At 47.1% G+C, this 21,773-nt stretch overlaps 1 protein-coding gene across 1 annotated transcript; it reads left to right on the top strand.

The window, feature by feature from the left end:
- The first annotated feature begins 3,339 nt into the window (after positions 1 to 3,339).
- On the top strand, positions 3,340 to 20,800 carry LOC121568224 (probable G-protein coupled receptor 171). Its single transcript, XM_041878777.1, has 3 exons — positions 3,340 to 3,408; positions 19,524 to 19,932; positions 20,088 to 20,800. Exons 2-3 carry the CDS (start codon positions 19,559 to 19,561, stop codon positions 20,737 to 20,739), a joined length of 1,026 nt encoding a protein of 341 aa, XP_041734711.1. The 5' UTR covers positions 3,340 to 3,408; positions 19,524 to 19,558; the 3' UTR covers positions 20,740 to 20,800.
- The last annotated feature ends 973 nt before the right edge of the window (positions 20,801 to 21,773 follow it).

Below are 21,773 nucleotides of genomic sequence, written 5' to 3'. Positions count from 1 at the left end.
GCCAGTTAACCGGCTCCGGCTTCAGCTGCCACAGCCGTTATATGCTATTCCAGGCGAAGGAGGTCACCCTCTTCCTGTCAGCGCTCAACGTGTGCCTTGACCCCGTCATCTACTTCTTGATGTGCACTAAGTTATGTGAGTCACTACTGAAGAAACTGCCCGGAGCTGGGGGAGGGCAGAGGAGATGTTCCCTTACCACAGAAGAGACCATTAGTAATAGTCCTGTGTAGCTCAGTTGGTAGAGCATGGCATTTGCAATGCCAGGGTTGTGGGTTCGTTTCCCACGGGGGGCCAGTATGAAAATGTATGCACTCACTAACTGTAAGTTGCTCTGGATAAGAGTGTCTGCTAAATGACTAAAAATGTCAAATGTGATGAGTTGGAAGAAGTGTATGTGGAAAAATAGTCAAGCAGTGTAAGGCAAGAACTATAATGCTAGATATGTGCTTGCATATTACAGGGAGTTAGATTGACCCTTTCGTAATGAACTCAGCTGTGTGTACATTTTTCAATGGAACATCTGCCAAAGAGTGTGCCTTACTCAAAGGCTCACACCCACAACATTCAACTGAAATACACACTGTCAAAAGTACTTCTGCTTCTTGGGAGTAAGGCACAGTATAGTCTGTCTGAATCCACACGAGAGGCCCCTGTTAAAGTGATGACTGAGCACAAACTGTCAGGGGCGGACTGGGACCAGAAATCAAGCCTGGCATTTCTAACACATCGGCCAATCTTTTTCCCTTGAGACCCCAAAACCGGCCATTTTTTTTCCCTTGAGGCCCCCATTACTAGCCAAATAATTATAACTGTGAGCAAAAAATAAAAAAGTTAGACAGGCCCACTGGGCTAAAAATGGACCAGCCCATATGGCATTTGCCAGAAATTCCAGATGGCCAGTCTGTGCCTGCATACTGTAAATGTGTCAGAGTGTAAAAGTGTCTACCAGAGTACAGAACACTAAAGACATGTCTGCGCTGCATTAGAAATTATAATAACAGACATTTGTTTGTAGAAAACACCTTTAAAGTATTTAAAATGCTTACATTTAATTGCTACTGAGGGCATAGGTTAAGACATGGGTTAAGACATTTTGTTTTTGATCCAATCATGTCAATATTGTTTTGAGGTCTAATTTAATACAGCGTCCGAGTAAAAGTAGAAATTGAAATCGTACTCTGGTGCTGCTTTTAAAGATGATAGATGATACATAGATAATAATATAACATATGATATATCATATGATGATATATTGTTTTGCTACTCAAACCAGAGAACAGTACTGTATCCTGAATGTCTGCTATTTTCAGTGTCTATATATATATGGATATTTTGCAGCTGAAATAAAAAAAGATAAGAAAATGCCAGTGGAAATGGTTTAATCCCCACATGGGGGCAGTGTGCTCAAGAATGTGCACGCGCATACACACACACACACACACACAGATACATATCCTCTGTGGTTGTAATAGATAGAGCTACATTTGCATGGCTGGGGGAATGTCTAGCAGAGAGGACGTTTCAGGAAACTAGCGGCCTGGACAACAGCATTCCAGAGTACCAGGCAGCCCCTCTTTTCGTGGTTGTGGTGCCGGAACTGACATGGCCACTCATTTTTAGCACACGCAATTCAACAACATGCTGATGATTGTGGTTCCAAACGTGGAATACAAAACTGTGATAAGAAGAAAAAAAGTCAAGGGTTCAAGACTGTGTACGTACTGGCGTTGGGGGGAAAACAAACTACTCATCCCATACAGCACTGAGGTCTACGTCGTCCAGTCACAGAGCAGATGCAAGTCACGTGATCTGTTGGCGAGAACATGACGCCGGATAGCTGCTATATCGTCCAATCATTGGGCAGATGCAAGGCACGTGACCTAGTTTTATGGACGGCAATGTTAGCTGTTGAATCACGTGACTTTAATCTGCTCTGTGATTGGACGATACCGACCGCAAGGCTCTTGGTTCGTGTAGTTTTAAGTGCTCTTTGCGCCAGAAACTGACGGTAAAAACAACTTCTGAACACAGAGGTTGAAACATTCATTACCGATGGGCACCACATCAACATATGAATTGTCTTGCAATCTCGGGAGAAAATAGAACGTTGCACAGTAATATCGCTATCGCTAATATTTATTATCACAACGGGTTCCAAGCATTAAGAATCCACTTCCTGGAACCGCTCGTCGGTGCCCTATACTCCTCCTCAAGTTCACTCATTTCCCCATTTACTTTTAGTTGCTGTATAAGGGGAAATAAAAACATATCGCCTGCTAGCTTGATATACCGCTGAATTACATGTATTTGTTGGATGTTTGTGAGGGGATGACAACTCCAGTCAGTGCTACAGCTTGTTTGAATCAAACCGCACAGACAAGAAGGCTTTTCCTGTCTCAGAGAGTACAGAACACTGAAGACATGTCTGCGCCGCATTAGAAATTATAATAACGGACATTTGTTTGTAGAAAACACCTTTACAGTATTTAAAATGCTTACATTTAATTGCTATTGAGGGCATAGGTTAAGACATGGGTTAAGACATATTGTTTTTGCTTCAATCATGTCAATATTGTTTTGAGGTCTGATTTAATAAAGCGTCCGAGTAAAAGTTGATAATTGAAATTAAAAGTTGAAATTGAAATCGTACTCTGGTGCTGGTTTTAAAGATGATTGATGTTACATAGATGATAATATAACATATGATATATCATATGATGATACATTGTTTTGCTACTCAAACTAGAGAACAGAATGGTTTTATGACTCATACCAGAGAACAGTACTGTATCTTGAATGTCTGCTATTTTCAGTGTATATATATATATATATATATATATATATATGGATATTTTGCAGCAGAAATAAAAAAGATAAGAAAATGCCAGTGGAAATGTATATATATTTGCATCCACGCACACAAGCGCACACACACACACACACACACACACACACACACACACACATACAGATACACCTCCTCTGCAGCTTGATATACCGCTGTGGTTTGTGTGTGGTTCTTACTGAATTACATGTATTTGTTGGATGTTTGTGAGGGGATGACAACTCCAGTCAGTGCTACAGCTTGTTTGTATCAAACCGCACAGACAAGAAGGCCTTTCCTGGAATGCAGGAAGAGATGTTTCTGTGGATGTGTAAAGGACTTCACGCTGCTTGCTTAGCGAGTACCACTTCCTCCCGATTCGGGACCTCTGCCTCACAAACACACGTGACTGCCCTCCTTAAGCGTCTTAGCCAATCGCGCCACCTCAAAAGCTAGCTAATGAGCCGAAGCAAGTGTGACACTTAAGGTGTGTAACCTTCACACATCCCCATGTGCTCCAGATGACCTTACAACACCATTGGAATGAACTCAATTCAGTGAGTAGAACTGCCAAGGGCAAAAAGGTAAATCATATTTGACAAGCAACCTTTTGCTTTCACTTGTAAATGCAGTATCTGAGACCTGCTATTATAGAATTGAGTAATGATGACCTATTTAGCAATCACCACATCACTGTTTCTTGACAAGATAAAATATTTCCATGCGCTCTCTTCCTCCACGTCTCTTTAACACATGCATGCTCACACACACGTATGCACACACGACTCGCAATCTCTCTCTCTCTCTCTCTCTCTCTCTCTCTCTCTCTCTCTCTCTCTCTCTCTCTCTCTCTCTCTCTCTCTCTCTCTCTCTCTCTCTCTCTCTCTCTCTCTCTCTCTCTCTCTCTCTCTCTCTCTCTCTCTCTCTCTCTCTCTCTCTCTCTCTCTCTCTCTCTCACAAACACACACACACACACACATGAATAAACATTCACAGTCCCTCATGCAAATACAGTGAGGTTCTTCCTTATGAAGAAAGGAAGTTAAAGAGAATATAGAGAAAATATGTTGAACCCGTTAACCAGCTGACATACTGTATCTTTGGCTGTACAGAAAAAAAGGGTAAGAGATATATCCAAAACAACATTCTCTATTACATAGTGATAACTTTATAATTCCGCAACAAATTAGTAATATATTTTTTTAAAGCAACAGCTTAAGAGAGTTATAGTGGAGAGATGCAGATGAGCATAGCTATTTCCCTGTCAGTTAATGCACCAAGGTATTTTTACATATCATGGTACTACTACTTTCATGCATAAGCATGAATAAACTATTTAGAAATAGTTTACATGATTCTATTAATATAAATGAGTATACTATTACTTATAAGTATTTACATTGATTTATTGATGAAAGTTATTACTACAAAGTGTAACCAATATCATGAATTAATAGTTGTAGATTGACAAAAATTCTGCAAGGAAGTGAGCCAGAAGAAAGTTGGTATTCGAGGTTCTGTATAACAGATAGATAGGAGGGTTGTTCCACGAATAGAGTGACTGTCACCGATTCTGCCGAGGCTGCCCCTCCTCCTTGCTCGAGCAGGCTTCGGCGTTCGTCGTCAGCGGAATACTAGCTACTGCCGATCTATGTTCTATGTTTCTATGTTCTACCTGTTGTCTGATTGTTACACACCTGTTTCCCATCATGTCATTACTTCTTCCCTATTTAACCCGGTGGCTCCCATTGTGTTTTGTGCGTGTTTGTTTTTCGTTTCGTGTGTCGTTGGTGAGCGGGTTTGTTCCTCCCTGTGTGGAGGTATCTTGTATTGATGTCTTTACTTGTTCAGTAAAGCACGTTTCATTGAGTTCTGTGTCCTGCGCCTGACTTCGATCCACCGCATTACACTGACACTCGTGACAGTGACTTTTGTGTCCCTTTGATATTTTAATTAATTTTAATATAGACCATATGGAAAATTCTATAAATCGGATTTTCTTAATTTGAATAAAGACTTGCTAAAGTGCCAAAATTCATAATTTTGACATGCCCGTCTGTGCACCCTCTGTGATTTCTAGGAAGATTTTTATCCACTTAACACCAGACTTTCTCCAAGTTTTCACCATCATTGTAAAGCCTTAGTTGTGTTGTTGCTTTGACAAAGTCATTTCTGAAGATTATTATTTAATTCATGTAATTAGATGCATCACTAATCACATTAAATAAATAATAATCTTAAAATCTCTGTCCCTCATGTTAAGGTCAACCCTGTTACGTGAACTGAACTCTCCTTTTAATATTGTGAAACGTCCTTTTTATAAAAAGCTGGTTCTACTCTTTTTGGCCATTTAATGGTATTTTGTGGTGGTAAACTGAGCACGTCAAGCATAACATGTCAACCCTGTTACCCATAGATAGATGGGCTAGAAATGTTTTAACAATTCAATTTTTTGGTGAATCTTGCATTCAATTGTCCCTCCCTATTGCACACAACAGGCTTCCGTTCCCCTGTCCCAAGATATGTAAGTCTGATTTATGTCTGATTAAAGATGAAATCGTCAACCCTGCTACGGTCAACACTGTTATTTTGGACTCTGTTATTTTATTTGACACTTAATAGGCACTTATTATACTATATTTTGAGGTGGGAAAATGTTTTTTATTAAGTTGAACATGTGCTCTTTATGACAGAATGTTAAAATTAGGTTTAAAAAATAATAATTACACAAAGTTACACTACTCAAAAGGTACTCGTTTGGTGGAACGACCCAAGTACTTTAGAGATTTTCTTGCCTATTTGGATATTGTCTGAGCAGTTAGTTCTCTATGAAGAAAACCTGTTGTTTTAAACTGTGATGTCACGAGAGGCTGTGTCCTGGAGGGACGTTACATCCCCCTGAGGTGGCTGCAAACCCAGACAGCTATGGCTCCATCTGCTGGTATGGTCGGGAACTCCAACCCTCTATGGCCACTCTTCCCACGCAGCTGAAACCAATCAGGAGCTGATGAGCTGAAGGTTTGGGAAGGGGAGAGACACAGTCTCCAAGCTGGGCTCTCTGGAGGACAAGAGTGCTGCACGTCCACTTCCATGAGGAATATAAGGATTTGGAGATACTTACCTTTGGGAAATACTCACCTTTGGATATATGCACCTGTGGAAATACGTGTGGGACATTTGGAAGGACGTTTTTGCTGGGTTGGCCACTAGCTGCAACGTGGAAGACAGTAAGACTGGGGAAAAGTTATTCGAGCGAGGGAGAGTTATGATTTTGGATGTGGAAGAGACATCCCTGAACTGTTAACCCTTAAGAGCCACCAGAGAACAGTATTGTGTTATACTTTCGTTAGTTTCCCAAGACCTTTAATAAAATCCTTGTTTTGGTTGAACCTGGTCTCCTTGCACTACTTGAGCAATCCCGCTGAAAGCTGTGTAGCCTCTCGTGACATCACAGATGGTGGAGAATACGGGCACGCTCAAGCGTTAATAGTGCATGTCAGAGGAGGATACCGAAGGTTTGATCACCCAGTTTTCCAAGTTGGCCGTAGGCTCCCCGCCCGACTGAAATGGAGGACATATTGAAAGCCCTTGTTGCTGGCCAGCAAGCCCAGATGCAAGCAAACGTGGCTCTCTTGGAGGAGCAAAAGAAAGCCAACCTTCTGAAGGCAGAGGAATTGCAGTTGCAGAGACAGATGGTTGTCCAAAATACCCGCCCAATAAAGGCAAGTGACTTTATATCTAAGATGGGAGCTACCGATGACATTGAGGCATACCTGCATGCATTTGAGGCCACGGCCACTAGGGGAAGCCTGGCCCAAGCAACAGTGGGTTGGTCTGTTAGCCCCCCTTTCTAACCGGGGAATCGCTGAATGCTGTCCGGGACCTGGGCCCTGACCAGGTTACTGACTATGATGCCCTGAAGTCTGAGATCCTCAGCAGATATGGACTCACAAAGTTTGGTATGGCCCAGCGCTTTCACAGTTGGACCTTCCAACCAGACCAACCTCCTCGGGCGCAGATGCATGAACTTGTCCGAATCGCAAGGAAATGGCTGGATCCGCAGAGGAATACAGCAGCGGCGGTGGTGGAGGCCGTTGTGGTGGATCGTTACCTACGCGCCCTGCCTTATGAGGCAAAACGGTTCATCAGTCAACAGGCCTTGACCACGGCTGATCTGACCGTGGAAGCTGTGGAAAAGTACCAGGCCACAGCGGAGATGCTGAATGCTTCCCGAAAAGACCCCAGGAGTGCGGCCCCACCACAAATGGGAAGAACCCGTCCAAAGGACCCCAAGGTCTCGAACCCAGCCACGTCAGGACTTATCCCGGCTCCAGGGGGAGCCAGAAACCAGGCGGGTCCAAGAAGAGTACACCAGGAGGGGGAAACTCGACAGTGTTACCGGTGTGGGGAGATGGGACATATCTCCTGGCAGTGTGGGAAACCAGCCGATGAACCTATGCCCACTGCGGAGTCCTCCAGCTCAGCACCCACACATCGTTTTGCCTCGCTCTTGGGAGTCGTAGATGGCGGCCCAGATCGACCCCCCACCTGCCCGGTAACTGTGAATCACCATGATGTGGAGGCCTTACTGGATTCTGGTAGCCGGGCCACCCTGGTGCGTAAGGATTTGGTGGGCCCAACGTGTCTGACCCCGGGGAAAGTCCTCCCAGTTTCCTGTGTCCATGGGGACACCAGAGAATACCCCATTACTGAACTTACAATGACCAGCACACGGGGAACCATACACACGACGGCGGGGGTGGTTGATTCCCTCCCCGTCCCTGTCCTAATTGGACGAGACTGCCCAGCCTTTTACCCACTCTGGAGAGAGTCTCAGGAGAGGATAACCCGAGTACCTCGGAAACGGAGAGGCAAGACTCATCCTGGGAAGGCTCCGGTGCAATCCTCCGAGTTACTCACTCCCGCCCGGGCTCTGAGAGGGATGGCAGGTGCCCAGACCGACACAGAGACGGAGCTACAGAATCTGGACAAAGAACTGTCTGGTCTGAAGGGGACCGCTGAGAGGTATCGTTTGTTAAAGCAACAGTTAGACATGAAGACAGAAGAGTTAGATATCCTCCAGGCTAAACTCCAACAGAGCTCCTTCCCTAAGCAACAGGAGGAGCTGGAGAGGCTGCGCAGGACCATCGAGGAGTGTGAGGAGACCCTGCGCAGTAGTAAGGAGGTCCAGAAGAAGGCAGAGGAGAAGTACAAGGTGTTGGAGAACAAGATGAAGAATGCGGAGGCAGAGAGAGAGAAGGAACTGAAAGCTGCTCAACAGAAGCTAAACTCTGCTAAAACCAAGGCTGATGCGTTCAGTAAGAAACTCAAGGAGAGACAACAGGAGGCTGAGTCCCTGGTCCTAGAGTTGGAGGAGTTGAAGAGAGAGCAGTCTGGCAAGCACCACGGCAATGCGGACGCCCTCTCCCGGCGTGATGCCTTCTTCGCTGCCTTTACCCCGACGAGGACGTCGGTCCCGAGGAGGGGGGATGTGTGATGTCACGAGAGGCTGTGTCCTGGAGGGACGTTACATCCCCCTGAGGTGGCTGCAAACCCAGACAGCTATGGCTCCATCTGCTGGTATGGTCGGGAACTCCAACCCTCTATGGCCACTCTTCCCACGCAGCTGAAACCAATCAGGAGCTGATGAGCTGAAGGTTTGGGAAGGGGAGAGACACAGTCTCCAAGCTGGGCTCTCTGGAGGACAAGAGTGCTGCACGTCCACTTCCATGAGGAATATAAGGATTTGGAGATACTTACCTTTGGGAAATACTCACCTTTGGATATATGCACCTGTGGAAATACGTGTGGGACATTTGGAAGGACGTTTTTGCTGGGTTGGCCACTAGCTGCAACGTGGAAGACAGTAAGACTGGGGAAAAGTTATTCGAGCGAGGGAGAGTTATGATTTTGGATGTGGAAGAGACATCCCTGAACTGTTAACCCTTAAGAGCCACCAGAGAACAGTATTGTGTTATACTTTCGTTAGTTTCCCAAGACCTTTAATAAAATCCTTGTTTTGGTTGAACCTGGTCTCCTTGCACTACTTGAGCAATCCCGCTGAAAGCTGTGTAGCCTCTCGTGACATCACAAAACGTAAAGCAGGGACAGTCACTATCCTTTGATGAGAGAACACTGTGTGCTGCAGATCAACATTATTTCAAACAACAAATACTTGAGAGAAAAGCTAACAACAAATCACTCCACTTTACTCCCATTGTTTACGACAGATACCGTAGGTGTTGAATATACAATCTTTATCCATTTAATACAATTTTGCCAAAATATTATTGGACTGTAAAGAGAAAAGGCCAGCTGACCCTATCAAATGCCTTTACCACGTCCAGTGACAAAACCACAGAAGCAATCCTGTTGGATTTGAATATGTGAATCAAGTTGAATAGTCTTCTTGTGATGCTGTGTGTCATCAGTGTTAGCTACCCTTCAAATTGATCACTTTATTTTGCACATTTCACCTCCACCATTCAGGTTGGTAGCCATGTTCAGTAATGAGTCAGTTCTCAATCCCTGTCACCACTGCTAAGTCATCCTACTGCCTACAGGTACCTGAAGATCGTACTCTGGAGACCCACGGTTCGCGCTGCCCACTACACTTCCATGGCAACCTGGGTCACCCTTCTGGCCTCATCATCATTGTACCTGACTGTGTCCCATCATCTGTGTACCTGTTTGGCTACCCAAACACAAGGCCGCAGTGCAGGAGATGAAATCTCTGGAAAACTACAACCTGAAGATCGTCTACAAGCCAGGACCAGAGATGTATATCAGCGACACACTGAACAGGACAACAGCACAATGTACAGGCAGAGGCACTGCCTATCAGCGGCATGCCAGGAACAACAATAATAATATGCCATTTAGCAGACGCTTTTATCCAAAGCCACTTACAGTCATGCGTGCATAAAACATTTTTTGTGTATGGGTGGTCCCAGGGATCGAACCCACTACCTTGGCGTTACAAGCGCCGTGCTCTACCAGCTGAGCTACAGAGGACAAGATGTTCAACAGATCAATCAGGCAGACTACATAAACGTCACAGATCACCGCCTAGCCCAGATCAGGCAACACACTGACAAGGACGAACACCTACAGTCACTGAAGTCCATGGTTCTCACAGGTTGGCCGTACCTGCAAGAGGAGACCCCTTTCACAGTGAGAGAATACTGGACCTTTCCAGATGAGATCAGCGTGCAAAATGGCATCTTGTTCAGAGGACAGAAGGTCATTATCCCCAAATCACTACGTCCAGAGATGCTTACCAGCATACACTCCAGTCACGTTGGAGGTGACGCATGCTACCGCCAGGCACGTGAAACATTATACTGGCCAAATATGCAATCAGAAATTAAAGACTTTGTCAGCAGCTGTACCACATGCAACGAATATGCTCATGAACAGCAAAAGGAAACCATGATGTCACACAAACAGCCCACAAGGGCTTGGCAGATCAGCAGCATGGACTTATTCAGCCACAAACAAAAGCACTATCTTCTCATTGTTGATCACTACTCTGACTTTTGGTAAATTGAACTGCTCCCTGACTTGTCTGCAGAGACGGTCATAAAGCGCTGCAAGGCGCAGTTTGCAAGGCAAGGCCAGCCTGACAAGGTCATCACGGACAATGGCCCACAATTCACTGCACAGTTCAAGCGTTTCGCCTCAGAATGGGAGTTTGACCACATGACCTCCTCTCCAAGACACCCAAAGGCAAATGGCAAGGCAGAGTCAGCTATCAAGATTGCAAAAAACCTGTTAAGCAGGGCCTTGCGTGACAGCAACGACCCCTGGAAAGCCATCTTACAGTGGAGGAACACACCCACCGAAAACATGGACCGCAACTCAGCACAACGCCTTCTGTCCAGACGTCTGAAGACGACCATCCCCGTAGCTAACAAGCTACTTGAGTCCTGCGTCATGGTTGGCGTCACGGACATCCTGCGCCACAGAAAGCAGCTCGCTAAGTGCTTCTACGACTGGACTGCTCGAGATCTACCAGAGCTGGAGGTGGGTGAAACGATAAGGATGAAACCGCTGCCGGGAGACCACACAGGACTTTGGAGGCTGGGCACGTGCCTACAGAGAGTTGCACCACGTTCTTACCTGGTGGATGTTGGTGGCTCCCTCTATCGTCGCAATCGGGTGGATCTCCGCGTAGCAGAGCAGACAACAAACCAGAACACCCCACACACTCACCTAGATGAGCTGGATCACAGTCCAGGCCTAAGGGCAAGGGGCGCATAATTGAGACATTAGCCAACTGAAGGTGAGGCTTCTACCCCACCAAGCTCTCCAGCTCCTGGCCCTAATCCTACCCCTGTCAGAGCCCATACTTACTCACAGGTGGGTCGGCTGTGCAAGCCACCGGACAGGCTTACTCTGTAAGCAAGGGACTCTGTTAACTTGTCCTCTGTTTATATATAAAAAAAAATGTAATGCTTTTTCAATTGTTATGACTTGACTGTTAAGAACTTAATGTTGTGCCGTTATGTTTTCACTTTCTTTTGAAAAGGATGATGTTACGGAGTCTAGTTGATAGGTAATCGACTAGCTGGGCTGTTCCGTGTGTAGGTACTTGTACAATACTTGAACAAGGCTATTGAACTTGACATCTGAGTCTGTCTTTATTCTTTTATCCAACATATCATACAGAAACAAGGTCCACTGGAAGTTATACCTGCTCTTCGGCTCTTGCTGTGGTGTATAATTATATACTAGGGCTTGGGTCTTGTGTACGTTTAGCACATACCCTTAATATGTTCTAAATGTTTGTAAAACATCCATCAATCTAGGTATACTTGAACCTGGGTCTTTAAGGAATAACAGAACGTCATCAGCATACATGCATATCTTCTGTTCAGTGCCTCTTACTGTTATTCCTTCTAAAGATGGGTCCTGTCTTATTGCCTGTGCTAACGGCTCAATGTAAGGAGAAGAGCGTGGGTGAAAGATTACAGCCTTGTCTGCCCCTCGTTCTAAACTTATCGTTTGCGACAAATGTCCATTCATCTTTATTCTAGCAGTCGGACATGAATACAGTGTTTTGATGCACTGTATCACTTCTTTGTTGAAACCAAATCTATCCATAACTTGGAATAGATAATCCTATCCCACTGAATCAAATGCTGTACATCAACGATATCCTGATCTACTCGGCTACGTTCAAGGAGCACGTCAGGGACGTCTGAGCTGTCCTACTCCGCCTCCGGGAACACAGCCTGTTAGTGAAAGGGGAGAAATGCGAATTCCACTAACAGGCCATCTCCTTCCTAGGATACAGAATCAGTCCTCAGGGGGTGTTCATGGAAGGAGTGAAGACGGACGCCGTCAGATCATGGCCAGTTCCCACCACCATCAAGGGCCTACAGAGCTTCCTGGGCTTCGCCAATTTCTACCGCCGTTTCATCAGGTCCTTCAGCTCCATAGCCGCCCCGCTCACCTCTCTCCTTAAGGGTGGGTCTCAGAAGCGGGCCTGGAAACCTGAGGCTGACGATGCCTTCAAGAGGCTGAAGGAGAGGTTCACCACAGCGCCCATCCTAAAACACCCAGATCCCTCTTGTCCTTTCATCCTGGAGGTGGACGCATCGGAGGAGGTGCGGTCCTCTCCCAGCAGCACGGTAAGCCAGAGAAAATGTATCCCTGTGCCTTTTTCAAAAAAATGCTTACTCCCGCAGAGAGGAACTATGGAGTTGGAGACCGGGAGCTGTTGGCAGTGGTCCTCGCTCTGGAGGAATGGAGACACTGGCTGGAGGGCGCAGTCCATCCATTCCGGATTCTTACTGACCACATACGGGCAGCGAAAGGTATGAACTCTCGTCAAGCCAGGTGGCCCCAATTTCTTACTCGATTTCAATTCATTCTGTCCTACCGCCCAGGATCCCAGAATGTGAAAGCTGACGCACTCTCCAGGATGCACCATACCGGAGAAAGGAAGGATCTGGGGGGTCCTATCCTGCCCTCGTCTCTCATTGTTGCACCTGTCGTTTGGGATGTGGACGAAGACATCTGCCTGGCAGCTCAGGAGGACCCAGCGCCTGCCAACACCCCTCCGGGGCGCGTGTATGTACCCACCAGTGTCCGGGACCGCCAGCTGACCTGGGCGCACTCCACCCTTACGGCAGGGCACTCTGGTATTACGCGCACCCTGCATTCTCTAGCACAAAACTGACATCAGCCTGCAAGCACCCATCCCACCACAAGGAGTTGCTAGAGCGCAATGAGCCAAGTAAAGTTCCCTATTTGACATGTGGAAGTCGCGCCATACATCAAGCAGTCTTAAATCCTGTAATATCCTATTGATCTTTTTAGCAACCAGACTCGTTTTCCTATTTTGATTCGTGCTGTCCAATTTTGAGTTTAGATTTGTGTTAAAATCCCCTCCACAGACAAGAGTGCCAGAGGTTTCCGTGGCAATTAAATCAAACACCTTCCTAAAGAAGACCATGTAACTTCCTTGTGATCCAGTTTACATTTAACAAAGATAAATCTACCCTCCTTGTCTTCTGTTTCTGATATAAACGCCCCTTCTACCCGTTTTATAAGAAGAAGAAAAAGGTATTTATTCCTATATCCCATTTACTTGAGTTTCTCGTGTTCAGGAAGGGATAAGGGAGTTTCCTGACAGAATAGTATGTAAACTCTCTCCCATTTCATCTTTGCTATCACCTTACTTTTCTTGATGGCACTCCCCAATCCGTTTACGTTGAGACTTAAGACCCGTTGGAACCAAAAATAAAAAGTAAGCCCTTTCGTCGCTTACACACATCGGTTAAATACAAGAGAAAAAGATATAGGTCATGCGTGCTGGGGGGTGTGAGTATAATGTAATAGGGGATAAATTATGGAACAAAAACAGTCTGGTCTGTATCTTATAGCCTACTATCAACCATATGCAGTCCATTCATTGAATCCTCCCCATCTTTGCAGGGAATGGTGTTTGGAAGCGACTCCCTTTCTCTTTTTGTGCTTTCTTGATAGGGGTGTATTCCTTTCTTCTTTTCAGTATCTCTCCAACGTAGTCATGATCAAAGAACACTCGTTGGCCTTGGAAGTTAACAGGCTTTTTCCAGGCTGCGCGGAGGACTTTCTCTTTGACTGAATTGTAGGAACCATACAACTATGGATCTTGGTGGGGTGCCACTGGGTTTTTTTGAGGCCCTAGCTTGGTGTGCTCTCTCGATTCCCAAGTCAGTGTCATCTTCAAGTATTTATTTGAATAGATCCGCCACGAATTTGGGCATCAAGTCTTTTTCTGTGCCGTTGGCCACAGAATAAAGTCTAATGTTATTACGACGTGAACAACCTTGGAGTTCTGTCACTTTTGCCTGTAGTGCGTGATGGCTTTTCAAAGACTGTACAAGTGTGTCCTTGACTGCAGTGTTCCATGTGTATTTAGACAAGTGAACACCCCCCCTTAGAATTGCAATTGCAAACTTGCTGAGGTATAACCAACAACCTTCCAGATCACAAATTAAGCTAATTGGCTTCCATCTGTGATCAATTGTAGTGACTTTGATTAGTTCAGAATAAAAGCAGTTGTTCATAGAGGACTCCACTGCTTAGTAGTGCAATTCAAAGCAAAGAATCCACTATGGGCGGAAAGGTACTTTCAAAAGATCTACGAGATAAAGTTGTGGAAAGGCACAAGTCGGGATGGATATAAAAATATTTCAAAGGCTTTGTCTATCCTTCGGAGAACAGTTAAGACCATTATTAAGAAGTGGAAGGCGTATGGCACCACCCAGACCCTGCATAGATCAGGCCGTCCCTCCAAACTGGATGACTGGGCAAGGAGGAGACTGATCAGAGAGGCTCCCAAAAAGCCAATGGCAACTTTTAAGGAGCTTCAGGCCTTTATGGCAAAGACTGGTCAATGTGTGCTTGTGACCACAATATCACAAGCGCTCCACAAATCTGGCCTCCATGGGAGGGTGGCAAGAAAAAAAACACTCCTCAAAAAAAGCCACACTAAGTCTCATTTGAGCTTTGCCAAAAAGCACATTGTAGATTCCGAGGCCAAGTGGCAAAAGGTGCTGTGGTCAGATGAGACCAGAATTGAACTTTGTGGCCTGAACGCAAAACGATATGTCTAGCGAAAACCCAATACATCTTTCCATCCAAAGAACACAATGCCTACAGTAAAGCATGGCAGTGGCAGCATCCTGTTGTGGGGGTGTTTCTCTTCAGCAGGGACTGGAGCACTTGTCAGGATAGAAGGGTAAATGGACAGTGCAAAATACCAACAGATTATTGACGAGAACCTGCAGCCCTCTGCCGGGAAGTTGAAAATGGGAAGATGGTTCACGTTTCAACATGACAATGACCCAAAGCACACCACCAAAGCAACCATACAGTGGCTGAAGGACAAGAAGGTGAATGTCCTTGAGTGGCCTAGTCAGAGCCCCGACCTAAATCCCATAGAGAATCTGTGGAATTACTTGAAGAGTGCAGTCCATGAGCGGTCACCATGCAATTTGACTGAGCTTGAACAATTCTGCAAGGAAGAATGAGCAAATATTGCACAGTCTGGGTGTGCAAAGTTAGTAGAGACGTATTCAAAAAGACTCATGGCTGTAATTCAAGCAAAAGGTGGTTCCATCAACTATTAACTCAGTGGGGTGTTCACTTATCCAAATAGGTTATTTTACTGTTTTAATTTTTGTCACGATCGTCTGAAGAAGCGGACCAATACGCAGCGCGTGGAGTGAACATGATGACTTTATTTAATAAAGCAACCACGAAAAACAACAAATGACGATAGTGAAGTCCTCTGTAACACTGACAGAAACATGGAACAAAAACCCACAAACCAAGGAGAAACCACACAGTTTAAATATGGCTCCCAATCAGAGACAACGAGCCGACAGCTGACACTCGTTACCTCCGATTGGGAGTCATATGACTAATCCTAGAAATAAACGTGACAGAAATGCAACCATAGAAAATCACCCAAAACCCAACATAGAAATACACCCAAACAATGAAAATGAACAACCCTGGCTCAAATAATCAAAGTCCATGGAGCCAGAGTATCACAGTACCCCCCCCTAAAGGTGCGCACTCCGGGCGCACCAGCATACAGTCTAGGGGAGGGTCTGGGTGGGCGTCTGTCCATGGTGGCGGCTCTGGCCCAGGTCGTGGTCCCCACCCCACCTTAGTCACTATCCGCTTCCGTAGGCCCCTCCACCTGACCACCCCCCAATTAAACCCCACTGGATTAAGGGGCGGCACCGGACTAAGGGGCGGCACCGGACTAAGGGGCAGCACCGGACTAAGGGGCAGCACCGGACTAAGGGACAGTACCTGACTAAGGGGCAGCACCGGACTGAATGGCGGATCCTGGCTGGCTGGCTCTGGCGGATCCTGGCTGGACGGCTCTGGCGGATCCTGGCTGGACGGCTCTGGCGGATCCTGGCTGGACGGCTCTGGCTGATCCTGTCTGGCGGAAGGCTCTGGCTGATCCTGTCTGGCGGAAGGCTCTGGCTGATCCTGTCTGGCGGAAGGCTCTGGCTGATCCTGTCTGGCGGAAGGCTCTGGCTGATCCTGTCTGGCGGAAGGCTCTGGCTGATCCTGTCTGGCGGAAGGCTCTGGCTGATCCTGTCTGGCGGAAGGCTCTGGCTGATCCTGTCTGGCGGAAGGCTCTGGCTGCTCCTGTCTGGCGGAAGGCTCCGGCTGCTCCTGTCTGGCGGAGAGCTCTAGCGGCTCCGGTCTGGCGGACGGCTCTGAAGGCTCATGGCAGACGGGCGGCTTTGCAGGCTCAGTACAGACGGGCAGTTCCTGCGGCGCTTGGCAGACGGACAGTTCAGACGGCGTTGGGCAGACGGGCAGTTCAGACGGCGTTGGGCAGACGGACAGTTCAGGCCCCGTTGGGCAGACGGCAGACTCTGGCCGTCTGAGGCGCATCGTAGGCCTGGTGCGTGGTGCCGGAACTGGAGGTACCGGGCTGAGGACACGCATCTCAGGGCTAGTGCGGGAAGCAGCAACAGGGCATGCTTGGCCCGGGGGACGCACCGTAGGCCTGATGCGTGGTGCCGGAACTGGAGGTACCGGGCTGAGGACACGCATCTCAGGGCTAGTGCGGGGAGAAGCAACAGGGCATGCTGGACCCTGGGAACGCACATAAGGGCTAGTGCGGAGAGCCGGAACAGGGCATGCTGGACCCTGGGGACTCACATTAAGCCTAGTGCGGAGAGCAGCAACAGGACGCACAGGACTCGGGAGACACACAGGAGGCTTGGGGCGTGGTGTAGGCACTGGTGGGAAAGGGCTGGCGACACGCACCGTATCCCTGGTGCGAGTGGCCGGAACAGGCCGGGCCGGGCTGGCGAAGCGCACCGTATCCCTGGTGCGAGTGGCCGGAACAGGCCGGGCTGGGCTGGCGGCGCACCGTATCCCTGGTGCGAGTGGCCGGAACAGGCCGGGCTGGGCTGGCGAAGCGCACCCGTATCCCTGGTGCGAGTGGCCGGAACAGGCCGGGCCGGGCTGGCGAAGCGCACCGTATCCTTGGTGCGAGGGGTCGTAACAGGCCGGACCGTACTGGAGGCACACACCACTGGCTCTACCCCGGGAACTGGAACGGGCCGGACCGGACTGGATACACACCTCAGTCTCTCACGCCGTGCCTCTACATCTCCTTTCCCTACTTTGGCCAGTGACCCCCGTAACCTGGTGGCCTCTTGAATTCGCCCCTTCTCTGCCTCCGTTAGCCCCGTCGTCCAAGCCCTGTGCCCCCCCCCAAAAACTTTTTGGGGTTGCCTCTCGTCCTTCCAACGATGATGGCCCTGCTGACGCCGTTGCGCCTCTCGCCGTCGCCTCTCCACCGTTTCGCTCCATGGACGGCGATCCATCCCATCCAGGATCTCCTCCCAAGTCCAGGACCCCTTTCCGTCCAAAATCTCCTCCCATGTCCAGGAAGCCTTTGGAGCTGGGTCCTGTTGCCGCTTGACACGCTGCTTGGTCCTTTGATGGTGGGTTTTTCTGTCACGGACGTCTTCAAATGGAGTAGACCAAAGCGCAGCGTTTGAAGTGAACATGACTTTATTTAATAAAGTGCAACACGAAAAAACAACAAACAACGACGAAACGTGAAGTCCAACAGTATATAGACTAAACAGGAACATGGAACAAAAACCCACAAACCAAGGAGAAACCACACAGTTTAAATATGGCTCCCAATCAGAGACAACGAGCCGACAGCTGACACTCGTTACCTCCGATTGGGAGTCATATGACTAATCCTAGAAATAAACGTGACAGAAATGCAACCATAGAAAATCACCCAAAACCCAACATAGAAATACACCCAAACAATGAAAATGAACAACCCTGGCTCAAATAATCAAAGTCCATGGAGCCAGAGTATCACAATTTTAATATGATTTTTTCATTTTTATTCTCCCACTTGGATATTGTGGGTTACTGTGTGTAAATAAAGCCGGAAAAAGTCTGATTTTATGTGTTTTCATTTCAGGCTGTAAGGTAACAAAAGGTGAACATTTTGAAAGGGGGTGGTGACTTTCTATACCCACTGTATGTAACCTGTGGCTTACCTTGTGACTTCGACAGAGAAATATGCTGCTTGGTCTTGTTTCTGTCCCCAAACTCTCTATTCAACCTCCCTGCACACTCAATGTATTCTTGTTCAATGGCTCTAGTATTGTTGTGGACAAAAGTACAGTATTAATCATTGTGCGTTCAATCAATCAATCAAATCATGGCTACACGTACAGCCAGATAAAACACCAGGTTTAGTGCATGTGCGCTTTGTGTCTTATGTATTTGTAGCAAGCTCCAATAAATGATACACATTAGAAATTAGTACCTATCCTAATTTCCATGTGTGATCAAAAGCACAGATTAGGGAACAGAAATGACACTTCCCTATTGAGCATGTCTTACTTCTGGGCATCTGTTCCTGTAGCAGATAGCAGACAGCAGAATCCCTCCACAGAAATTCATGTCCTCAAAATGTAAAACCTTAAAAGCATAACATAATAGACTTGGTTATATAGCTAGAAGTGTTTTTATTTTGTGTGGTATGATGAAGGCCTTTACAAGAGGAAGTCCAACATACAGAATGACAAAACAACATTGTAGCAAATAATAACACCTAGATATAAAATATGTAATTAAAGTGCGTCCTCTTTCAAAGCATTAGATTATATCTCAGTTTCTAATGCTAAATAGACCTGTCCTATAGGACCTTTCAACCAAAAATAGGATTTGCATCAATCTACTGTACAAATGGTGAAATACTGTCAAGGAAACATTGGTAAAGTGAGATAAAATAAATAAATGGTTAGACTGTTTTTCAAACTACAAAATGGTGAGATTCAGAATGGAAATCATTTTTGGCTTACTTCTATATGTCACTGACTGTCTAGGATGTGTCGTCTGGGTGTATACGCTAAAGAAGTTGAACATAAAACTCATAGTGTTCACCACTTCCTGTAATGTCTCATTTTAAATAGACAATGACGTCAGTGTCTCAGCTGAAAACCAACAAACAGACACAACGGAAGAGTGACAGTTAATGTAAAGCTCTCATTTTAATTAAAAACAAGGTTGATAGGTGTGATAAGATCACTGCAGTATACTTTTTTATGTTTTGCTAGCTCGCCTTACTTAAACTGCTAAAAATGTGTATGGCCTAACCACATGTTTTTTTGTTTTTTTGTCATAGGTGCATGTTGTGTTAGACTATCTACTCCCCAATTGATGATGACACTTCCAACAAACTCCACCGATGACGCCCTCACTCAGTGCTTCGTCAATGACCAGATGAGGCCTTTTAGCGTGCTCTACATCCTGTTCTTTCTGACCAGCATGGCTGCCAACCTGGTGGCTCTGTGGGCATTCGTACTCAGCTATAACACCAAGAAGAGCATCAATGTCTACCTGGTCAATCTCCTGACCGCTGACCTCCTGCTCACCCTGGCCCTGCCCTTCAAGGTGGCCAAAGACATGGGCGTGGCGCCCTGGGGCCTCATGGTCTTCCACTGCCAGGTGAGCAGCGTGGTAATCTACATCAGCATGTATGCCTCCATCCTCTTCCTCACCTTCATCAGCGTTGACTGCTACTTGCAGATCAGGTATTATTATGGTTTTGAAACTGTCTTTTTTATTATTTTAATAATATTAACGTTGGACAATCTTTAATTATTGTGTAAGGATTATTAGCAAGTTTTTTGTCAAATGTTTTGCTAGAATTAGAGGCACTTTAAACAATGATTGATTGATTGATCAGCCAGAGCTCCAGACTGTTCCGTCTCCAGGAAGTGGGCTTCGCCAGGCTGATGTCAGTGGTGGTGTGGCTACTTGTGCTCCTCATCATGGTGCCCAACATGGCCCTGCCCATTCAGGACGTCCCAGAGAGGGAGTTCCTGAGCTGCTCCAAGCTGAAGCAGGAGGTGGGACTCCACTGGCACGGCTTCACCGTCTTCCTCTGCACCATCATCTTCCTCAATGCGTCCATGGCTGTCCTCGTCTCCAACGGCCTGGTGCTGAAGAGGCTGCTTGTGAGCAGGAAGGACCCTGAAGAGCGCCGCAGCGCTCGCCGCGCCACCGTCGATGTTGCGGCGGTGACGGTGGCGTACGTGGTGTGCTTCGTGCCATACCACGTGGTCCGGACGCCCTATACGCTAGCCCAGACCCAGGTCATCACTCCAGACTGCCAAACCAAGAGACACCTCTTCCTGGCCAAGGAGTCCACGTTACTGCTGGTGGTGCTGCACCTCTGCCTGGACCCTGTGTTCTACTACTACTTCTCCAAGGCATTCAGACAGAGGGTCAGGGAGGTGTTCAGGAGCAGGAGGAGCAGGCGGTCTTCGAACACCAACCCAACCCCTGACCCTGCAGCTGAAGACTTGAAGCTGCAGCCAATAACTGCCAAGGAGTAGGAGAGGGGGTGACAGAGATAAATAAACAGAGAGACTGGGAGAGAGAGACACAGAGACTGGAGAGGGGGTGACAGAGAGAAATAAACAGAGAGACTGGGAGAGAGAGAAACAGAGACTGAGAGAGAAATAAACAGAGACTGGGAGAGAGACACAGAGACTGAGAGAGAAAGAAACAGAGAGACTGGGAGAGAGACACAGAGAGAGAGAGAAAGAAAGAGAGACTGGGAGAGAGAGACAGAGAGAGAGAAAGAAACAGGGAGGCTGGGAGACTGGGAGAGAGACACAGAGAGAGAGAGAGAGAGAGAGAGAGAGAGAGAGAAACAGAGAGACTGGGAGAGAGAGAAACACAGAGACTGAGAGAGAAAGAAACAGAGAGGCTGGGAGAGAGAGACAGAGAGAGAGAAAGAAACAAGGAGACTGGGAGACTGGGAGACTGGGAGAGAGACACAGAGAGAGAGAGAAACAGAGAGACTGGGAGAGAGAGAGACACAGAGCGAGAGAGAAAGAAACAGAGAGACTGGGAGAGAGAGACACAGAGACTGAGAGAGAGAGACAGAGACTGGGAGAGAGATACACAGAGAGACTGGGAGAGAGACACAGAGACTGGGAGAGAGAGACACAGAGACTGGGAGAGAGAGACACAGAGACTGGGAGAGAGAGACACAGAGACTAGGAGAGAGAGACACAGAGAGACTGGGAGAGAGACACAGAGACTGGGAGAGAGAGACACAGAGACTGGGAGAGAGACACACAGAGACTGGGAGAGAGACACAGAGACTGGGAGAGAGACACAGAGACAGAGAGAGACACAGAGACTGGGAGAGAGACACACAGAGACTGGGAGAGAGAGACAAAGAGCGAGAGAGAAAGAAACAGTGGGACTGGGAGAGAGAGACACAGAGACTGGGAGAGAGACACAGAGACTGAGAGAGAGACACAGAGACTGGGAGAGAGACACACAGAGACTGGGAGAGAGAGACAAAGAGAGAGAGAGAAAGAAACGGAGATACTGGGAGAGAGAGACACAGGGAGAG

Source organism: Coregonus clupeaformis, chromosome 6 (assembly GCF_020615455.1).
Source record: "Coregonus clupeaformis isolate EN_2021a chromosome 6, ASM2061545v1, whole genome shotgun sequence".
NCBI lineage: Eukaryota > Metazoa > Chordata > Actinopteri > Salmoniformes > Salmonidae > Coregonus > Coregonus clupeaformis.
This window is presented reverse-complemented; position numbering and strand designations above follow the sequence as displayed.

Coding starts and splice junctions, on each gene's coding strand:
- LOC121568224 (XM_041878777.1), top strand. CDS start 19,559: ATGATGACACTTCCAACAAACTCCACCGATGACGCCCTCACTCAGTGC. Junction 19,933..20,087: donor GACTGCTACTTGCAGATCAG/GTATTATTATGG, acceptor TTGATTGATCAG/CCAGAGCTCCAGACTGTTCC.